Source organism: Acyrthosiphon pisum, chromosome X, assembly GCF_005508785.2.
Source record: "Acyrthosiphon pisum isolate AL4f chromosome X, pea_aphid_22Mar2018_4r6ur, whole genome shotgun sequence".
Lineage (NCBI taxonomy): Eukaryota > Metazoa > Arthropoda > Insecta > Hemiptera > Aphididae > Acyrthosiphon > Acyrthosiphon pisum.
In genome coordinates, this window is record NC_042493.1 from 126,520,453 (window position 1) to 126,529,936 (window position 9,484).

At 28.3% G+C, this 9,484-nt stretch overlaps 1 protein-coding gene across 1 annotated transcript; it reads left to right on the forward strand.

The window, feature by feature from the left end:
* The first annotated feature begins 507 nt into the window (after positions 1-507).
* On the forward strand, positions 508-4,090 carry LOC100569999 (histone acetyltransferase KAT8-like). The gene is made up of 7 exons (XM_003241029.3): positions 508-673; positions 1,474-1,585; positions 1,656-1,800; positions 2,911-3,129; positions 3,196-3,426; positions 3,510-3,754; positions 3,820-4,090. Exons 1-7 carry the CDS (start codon positions 508-510, stop codon positions 4,043-4,045), a joined length of 1,344 nt encoding a protein of 447 aa, XP_003241077.1. The 3' UTR covers positions 4,046-4,090.
* Positions 4,091-9,484: the final 5,394 nt, after the last annotated feature.

A 9,484-nucleotide genomic window follows, 5' to 3' on the forward strand; every position in this document is an offset into this window, starting at 1 on the left:
TAGTAGGTTTTACCGTGTGACACTCTCGATACCGGTAATACCACACTATGTAAGCACGGTTGAAGATAAAATATATAAAATATTAATATTTTGATGAATTCTGATTACTAAGTAATTCAATATTATAATATCGAAATAATAGTATTATAGTAATAATAATAAATAATAATATTAATATTATTGTAATTTATTAGGTTCTCCGCAAAACGTCGATATTCCGTTCCATGACGACGATGGCGTCATCGGCGTGGGGTGGGGCGCATATAGCTGTCACATAGCCGGCGTGCAGCGCTCTTAGTCTTACCATCACTGTACTAGTGTAGCGGACGTCGTACGGTATTGGTCGCTAAAAATCGTCGCTTACGTTTTAATCGCTGGGTTAAAAATCGAAACGTTTATATTGTTATTTTTTTTTTTGCGATAGTCTCGTCTCCACTGTGCACTTTTTATACACGGTATCATCTTAGCCGTCGCCCTGTTATTATTATAGTCGTGCATCACAGCGTGATGTCCGTCAGAATGAAGAAATGCAAAAAGCGGAACGCCAAAGGCCCGAACTACCTGAAAACCGCTAACGTCTCGTCGAAGAGCGAGACGGCCGAGGATTCATCGAAAGACGGCCCGCTGCACGTGGGCGACCACTGCATGGTCCACCGGCAGGACGGCTGGTTCCGTGAGTACACACAATCGGCTGGATGTTATTAACAACTAATTCTAATAGTATTGATTGTATGAGGTAGTTGATCGATCGATGCATAAAAGTACGTTTTTGTTAACCTTCTTTGAAGCCACCGCCGGCAACCATCGACCATATCCGGCCGGTGCCACGAAACTTGATTTTTGGGCATGTGTGTGTGCGTGCGAGTCGCTGGAATGTGCCATGCTTGTGCGGGTGAGGGTGGGTAGCACTGCCATGCCTTTGCCGATCGCTTACAAAATGCTGTGCAATTTATAGCCGTTGGGTGGTGCGCAACACGTTTGATTATATTATTATTATATGCCTATGATTTATACCCTGTACCCACAATTATAATTTTGTTTTCCAACGCCTGACTATGTGTAAACCGACTACCCCGGCGGCATTTAATATGACGTATGTGGTCCGACAAACGCAAAACACCGTGCCTGGGATGCGTGTGAAGTTGCCCCCCCCCCCCCAACGATTTCCAATTTTCTCGTGAATTTCCCCGATATTTATTCATATTCATTTTTAAATGTAATTAATAAGGAATATTAAAACCAATTGCCTATAACTAATTTGAAACCCAATACAATTTTCTTATAAATTATAAATAACAAATTGGTATTTTTATGAGATTTATATAACATTCTTTTTTGTAATAAGAAAAATGACTGATAGGTAACTTATTATTGATCAATAACTTGATATGTATTATGTATTTATACATATTTTTTAATATTATGTTACCGACTAATTAATAAAATATGTCTTATTTGTCTGTTAATCTTTAGATCCTGCTGAAGTCTTAGATACGAGGTTCAATGATACAGAAGATTATTTTGAGTATTATGTACACTATGAAGAGTACGACCGAAGATTGGATGAATGGGTACAGAGAGATAGGTAAGAATCATTTAATTTTATTTATAGTCGGCAATAATTAAAAGTTAAAATACTTCAAATTATGGTTTAGGATAATGAATTCAAGATCTGATATTTCTGAAACAAATTCGAAACAGAATGATGATAATAGAAATGTAGATCTTCTGAATCAGTCCGATAGAAAGACGACAAGGAGCCAAAAACCAAGACTTGACAAAATAAATCATGTTCCAATGGTAAAAATTATTCACTTTATTACTATACAATCAAATTAAATTGCTAGACTGTTAAGATTTTTGTAATAATGTAGTGTTATAAATATTTCAAACTCAGTAACGTATTTAGGATAGCACATGGTATGCATTTGTGTGTTTAAAATTCTGTTGCTTGTCATTTTGGCCTGCGTATAGATACCCAATCAACACGTTTAACTTTATTAAAGTATAAAGTTAGAGAACATATTATTTAATAAATAATATTAATTTAATCTTTTATCATACCAAATGTTAAATAAATACATATTGTTAAACGTTATCTTGTATTAATGGTAACCATATTCCATAGGTACCGTAAAACAGGGGTCGGCAACCTTTTTGGTGTCAAGGGCCAAAAAATTAAAAATTTAATTTACGGACCACACACCTCATTTTATTTATATTTTACCGTTTAAATGTTAAACAAAGTTTAATTTAATTTATTTAAGTTTCATCGCTGTTTGGTATATTAATTTATTAACATTATCAACTAACATAATGTGATATTCTTATTTTTATACCAATTATAAATTGTAATCGCGGGCCTCATAAAACCGCTACAAGGGCCGCGGGTTTTCTTTTAAGCTTTGTTTTCTCTCTATGACCCGTAAGCAACATACCAAATTCACGTCCCACAAAACCAATACTGTCGTTTGATTTAATACGTGAATTGTGTATTAATCTATACTCTATTATCAAAATTAAAGTTAAAATTTTATCTGTGTTTGGACTGTGGATTTTCGTACGGTTTTTAAATTTTCCTGTCCTATAATTTATAAAAGCCAAAAACCACAGATAATAGTTAAATTTACTAATGCAAATTTGGTATGTTTTGCATGGGTCAGATAGAAACAATAAATTGAGTGCTCCATTCTCTTAATATCCCTGACAAGAAGTTAATATTGTTTGGTTATTATTGCAGTGGGCTCTTTGTAAATATAAAAATATATGTAAAAGTCTGGTAAACTATAGCATATTAAAAAAAAAAAAATTAAATATAACTAGGTATTACAAAAAAAAGTAATACAATAATTGACTAAAAAAATAATTGTAGACATTTAAATGGATTTCATTGTATTTTATTTTAACTAGTCTCATGAAGAAATGGATCCAACTACAGCTGCATTGGAAAAAGAGCGCAAGGCGATAACTAAAATTAAATACATCAATAAAGTACAGTTTGGAAATTACGAAATTGACACATGGTATTATAGTCCATTTCCAGATGAATACGAAAAAGAATCTAAAATTTTGATTTGTGAATATTGTTTAAAATACTGCAAACTAGAAACATCATTCAGATACCATATGGTCAGCATTAAATTAAATCTGTTTATAATTTTTTTTTTGTTTTATAACTGTTGTGTCAAATTTTAGAGCCAATGCAAATGGAAAAAACCACCCGGTGTTAAAGTGTATCATAAAGACTCATTATCAATTTGGGAAGTGGATTCCAGTCAACATAAATTGTACTGTCAGAATCTTTGTCTAATGGCTAAGTTATTTTTAGACCACAAAACAATCTGCTTTGATGTTGAACCATTTTTGTTTTACATTCTTTGGAGTGTTGACGAAGCTGGTGGACATTTTATTGGATATTTTTCAAAAGTATGTTGACTTATTTTATTTTTCATAAAAGAAAAAAAAAATTTAAATTGTGAATATTAATAACTGTCTTTTTTTGATTTTAGGAAAAAGAGTCACCAGAATGCAACAATGTAGCTTGTTTATTAACAATGCCACAATTCCAGAAAAGAGGTTATGGTAAACTATTAATAGCGTTCAGCTATGAATTGAGCAAGTTGGAAGGACTTGTAGCCAGTCCTGAAAAGCCATTGAGTGATTTTGGTGAATTGTCATACAGATCTTATTGGTCATGGGTACTGTTGGACATTTTTAAAAATAAATATCAATCTTTTTCAATCGAAGAATTAAGGTAAACGTTTATTAACAATCATTGATAACAAGGACAGCAGTTATAGTTTAAACAATTTATTGCAGCGCAATGACTAGTATTGCCGAAACAGATATAATTGCAACGCTGCAGTCTATGGACATGATGAAGTACTGGAAAGGCGAACATGTGATTTGTGTGACGCCTAAGATCATTGAAAAGCTGCTTAGTTCAGAACATTATAAACCACCAAGATTCACATTGGAAAAAAGTGATATCAAATGGACGCCAAAAAAGTACGATCCTCTCCCAGGACCATCCAGTAGGTCTTAAAGATCACGATCCTTACTTGGATAAAGAAATTGGCGTAGATCCTGAATAAACATTACCTAGTAGTATAATTGTATTTTTACTTTTCCAAGTACACGCGTAAGACATTGGTCGACATTATAATTATCTCATTGTATTTCAATAATTTTTTTTGTATGCCTATCTTTTATATTTCATTAACTAATGTGAATGTGCTCATGTTTTAGCGAGAATAAATACAAACATACCTACATTAACTTTGGCATTTAATTTTAAAAATAATGAGTATCCAATTATTTTATTATACTTAAATAATAATTAAAAAAAAAATAAGTAAACATAATTTCCTATAGCCGGTTTTTATTTTGTATTGTACTTCTTTGGTTTCCTTTTTTAAATCCATAGATGATTTTGAACATAAAATTTGTTATATTGCGGGTGGGTCAGGGAAAAAAAAATATGCTGACATTCTCTTAAAAGTCAATAAAGAAAAACATTAGTACTATAATATGTATTTTTAAATTATGATCCTATGGAAAAAATAAATAAATAGGATATTTATAATGAAAATTTGTCTTTGTAGCACAGCAATATGGTTCAATGATGCAAAATACAATTTAATGTAGTTAACAGCATTAACATATTTTATAATTGAAATTGTTAAGTAAAAAAGTAGTAATGAAAGTGTTAACTAAATTTAAATATGTACTGCAAAAATAGTAATTGGTCTTATACTAAATTAATATAGTAAAAGATCATATTTTTTTCTTATTCTTACCAGAGTTAATGCTTTAGCCGCTGCACATGAGTGCACATGTGAAATTATAAATATAAATTCATATTTTGTGTAATGATTTTTAACATTTATTTAAAATATATAACCCATACAATTATTCATAATATGCGTAAGAGAGTAGGTAATTTTATATTTTATATTTTATTTTATATGGAAACAACAGAGAGGTAAAAAGGATATATCCAGTAGTAGGTAACACTTTGAGTGGAATTTTTAATTAAATTATTCTTCATTTTTCTATAATGATTCTATAAATCATTGTGGTATTGAAATTCTATAATTACAGAATAATTATTGATTGCCATAAAATGTCATCATTTAACTTAAAAATAATGTTATCAATATTATTATTATTATTATTATTTATTTGTTTGTTAATATAACAACATGGTGCAACATAATATATTAATATTAATACCTACCTATTATAACCAAATTAACAATTAACACCTTTCCAATAAGCATAGCTTGTCAGTGGTGTAGGGGATGATTAGTTCAAGTCTAGAGAATATTTAATTAATAATCAATTAAAAATACATACCTAATCAGTTATAAAAAAAGAACAGAACAAAATATAATATTATTTAAGTAACTAACAATAAGATGTAGATAATTAGATAGGTATTATATAAAACGCTTAAGTTTTTAATACAATATTATTAAGATCAAATGAGTGAATATAATTAGCTAATGGTTTTTTGTTAAGTGTTTTGAGATGAAATAAATTAATAAAAAATTTTCTGAAGAGGTACTAAACTTCATTGAATTTAAATTTAGTCATTTTTTTGACCTTATATTATATATTCAAAACTCTTTCATAATTGGATAATGGTGAAACATCTATCTTTATTAAGAATAATTCTCTATTAAACTATTAAAGTATATTATTAAGCGCGGTAGCACAGAAATAAACAGACTACATTGAAATGCCTTATAATTGTATGATATATTATTAATAAATCAGTAACAGATTTATAGTATATTTATTAATTGAATAAATTGTATTATGTCTTTTGTATATTTTTTTAATTTTAAATAATCATCTTGGCTCTAATAGAACTTAAATCTTATCATCTTAACCTATGATATGGCTATATCATATTATTATTAATTTGTTTTAAAATAACTCACCTACAGTTCGGGTACAATTAGAAAATAATAAAAGTGTAAAATTCATAAAAGTAGTAAACAATTTTAAAAGTTATAATAGTTTAGAAAATAACTTTGTCCAGACTGTAGTGAAGAAAGAAAATACCAACTTACATATTTTATTATTAAAAATCAAAAATGTTTGTATTAGTTTTATTTTTTATTTATTTCCAAAATAGTCCTAAGAATATCTAAAAATATATCAAATTAGCATTTTTTTTTTTTTAGAATAATGTACATTTATTTTTTAATAAGGAACTTTACGTCAATGGTGTAATCAAACTATAGGTAGGTAGGTATCTACTAAATTTGTAAAAAAAAATAAATAAAATGCACCAAGTCATTATTTTGACTATCTTATTTTGTTTAGCCAACAGACAATATTATACGTTTATGCCTTATCCTTTTTTGTTTTTGCGGTGATCTATCAATTTTTTTACATTGTACCATAAGGTATCTTTTTTGATATTATTCGGTGAATAATATCAAAAATAGGTACCTACTTAGTATCTTAGTATTTAGGTACCAATGTTTCTTATGAATAAACACTATAAGTAAAGATAAGTACCTAATACGATAAGCAAAAGAATAAAATATGAACAACGGATAACTTAGTTCGATCAATTTGATACCTACAAACGATATAGTTCGAATAGTTCGCTAGTTCTATAGTTAGGTGAGTACTATTCGAGTGTTTACCTATAGAACGCACTCATTCAATTTTTTTTAAATTTTGCATACTATTTCCTTATCATTGTTTTAAACGTTAAAAAACAAATTGATTACAAAAAAAAAAAAAAAAAAATATTTTCGTATCGTTTTTAAACTTAATATAGTCCTAGGAAATTTTTACCTGGGGAGGGGGGGGGGGGGTAAAAATATCCTATGCAAATCATACCCCACTCCCGGTATAATATTCCTGGGAAATTCGTATCAGAAGGTAAGATTAACCTAGGATATTCTTACCGGGGGTAAAATATGACTAGGAAAATCCCCCCTATGGAGGTACAAATATCCTAGGATATTTTTAACGGAGGTAAAATATGACTAGGAAAATCGTACCCATGGACAATTAACGCATTTAAGTTATATACAGCTAGTACATTGAACGGGTAACAAAGTGCACGGGATCAGCTAGTTATAATATAATATTAAATATACTGTTTTGTATGAATAATAATTTCGATTTTTTTTAAATAAATCATTTCAAATTTTTGTTATAAATAATATATACAGGACTTTTTTTCTTAGGAATTTTTTACTTTTAAGATAAATACTATTGTGTGAATACATTGCAGACCCACACAGCAAATTCATATTTCAAATAAGTTAGAATAAAGTTATGTAAAAAACCATAATGTTCCAAAAAACGTTTGAATAAAGTTATTCGTGGATTAAATAATGTTAATATAACATTATCCTACAATTATTTGGCCACAGATTTAATGTTTGTTTTAATTTAGTTTAATAACATTGCATACAATGTTTGTAAAATATTATATTAAAGAGTATCGAATATTTTTTTAAATTTACTTTTATTGTTTGCAAACATGTTTTCTATTCATACATAATATATAATATATATAAAAACTACTATTAAAAGTAGGTATACATATTATATCTATACACAGTTAAGAATAACATAAGAACCAAATACCATCCCCCAAACATGTTTTTTGCAATATGGTTATGAAAACATTAATTTTAAAATTTTTCACGCATGAACTTCCCCTGAACTTATTTTCCATAATACAATATTATTATACTTATTACTTATCTGTTTGTACATCATTGTATTTATAATAATTATATGATACCTTCACTAATGAACTATACAGTAAGAAATGTGTCAACATTCCTACTTTGATTTTTGTATTTAATTTAAATGTAATAACTATAATCGTAATTCCCTTAAATATCTAGGAAATAAAATAAGTAATTATAATTATAAAGAGTACAGTTGAAGATATTAAATTATGAATATTACTAATTAAAGAAATATTTTACACAGTAGTATGCAATGAACCTTTTTTTATTCAAGTAAAAATTATTAACAAATTAAAAATTATAGGTAATACCTACCCCTATTGGTAATATAAATAACAATACAAATTAAATAAAATTAAGTTTAAGATGTCTAGAAACTTTCTAGGTTATTTAAGGAAAAACTACTTTTAAACAAATTAAAAATTAACAAGATTATAAAAGAAAAAATTAAAATTCTGTGAGATGTTTGGAAACAGTAGTTTTTTTTTTTTAATAAAAACAAACAGGTTTTAATATAAACAATACAAATTAAACAAAATTAAGCTTGGGATGTTTGCGAGTCACATTGTTTTTTAGTTTTATCTTTGATACGAAATGGGGGCATGGGAAAGCCAGGTTGAAAGAGGAATATCAATTTCTTTCTCTGTGATCATTTTGTACTTGACATGGGCTCTTAGTGAATCTGAAATGAACAACTATATTTAAAATGTGCTGCAATTAAATATACAGGTCTATAGCCACGGGGTGGACCCTCCCTGGAGAAAGCAGTTGCCTCCTCCCAACAAATATTAAATGTATGAATGTAAGGATATGATATGGTTACGTAGATATGAATTCTATTGCCTCCCTAAAGTTTTGTTTGCTTCTCTTGGATTTGGTCTGGCTATTGTGTTTGTCTTTGGCCTGGTAATAAGAGCTCTATGCCTCTATACAAATCGGGATACAAATTAAATTATCATTCCAATGAGAAGCCAAAACAAAAAACTCAGTCATAAATCCTACTACCTATTAGTTTTAACAGTCACAAATAAAATATTTTTACCGATTATAATACGGTAGATCAGCAATTTGGAAAATGGTGATTTCTTCTTGAACCCATACAACGAGAATTCAGCCAAAATTTGGTCATCAAATACTCTAGCCATTATTCTTCGCACACTATTTCCCAAATCCTTATTACCAACTAATAACGACAACTTACTAACCTAAATAACAATAAAATATTTTTTTTCTAGTTAAAAATTGTATCTGATAAATTATATTATTATACATACCAACGAGCTTCTGAAATCAGTGTCTTGGATTTTATTTTCCATTGCTGAAAGTTCATGATGATTTGTTATTGGTAAAAATGATTCAATGTCAAAAACATCTGCATTTATATTTTGATTAGATAATGATTTAGTTTGAATATTATCCATTAAAACTTGTACATTTGTTTGAGTTATTTGATTAACATTAATTAAACTACTAATATCATATTTTATATGAGTTAATGTGTTTATTACAAAAGTTTGAAAATCTGAAAAAAATATTAACTAGTCAATTTTTACATACTATTATAATAATTATAATAATTAGTTTATTTCATTTTTTGGTAAAACAATTCAAAAATCACCTGATGTTGACATGAAAATATTGCAATTATCTATTGTATTACTCCGCGGGTTTACATTTTCAACAGTAGAAACTTAAAAAATAGTAATTAAACATTAAGAACTATTTTAAATTGAATTTGTATATTCAATACC

Excerpts from the sequence above, each read along its gene's own strand:
- LOC100569999 (XM_003241029.3), top strand. The coding sequence starts at position 508 with ATGTCCGTCAGAATGAAGAAATGCAAAAAGCGGAACGCCAAAGGCCCG. Across the intron at positions 3,130-3,195 it reads CATCATTCAGATACCATATG|AGCCAATGCAAATGGAAAAA; the intron begins GTCAGCATTAAA and ends GTCAAATTTTAG. Across the intron at positions 3,427-3,509 it reads TTATTGGATATTTTTCAAAA|GAAAAAGAGTCACCAGAATG; the intron begins GTATGTTGACTT and ends TTTTGATTTTAG.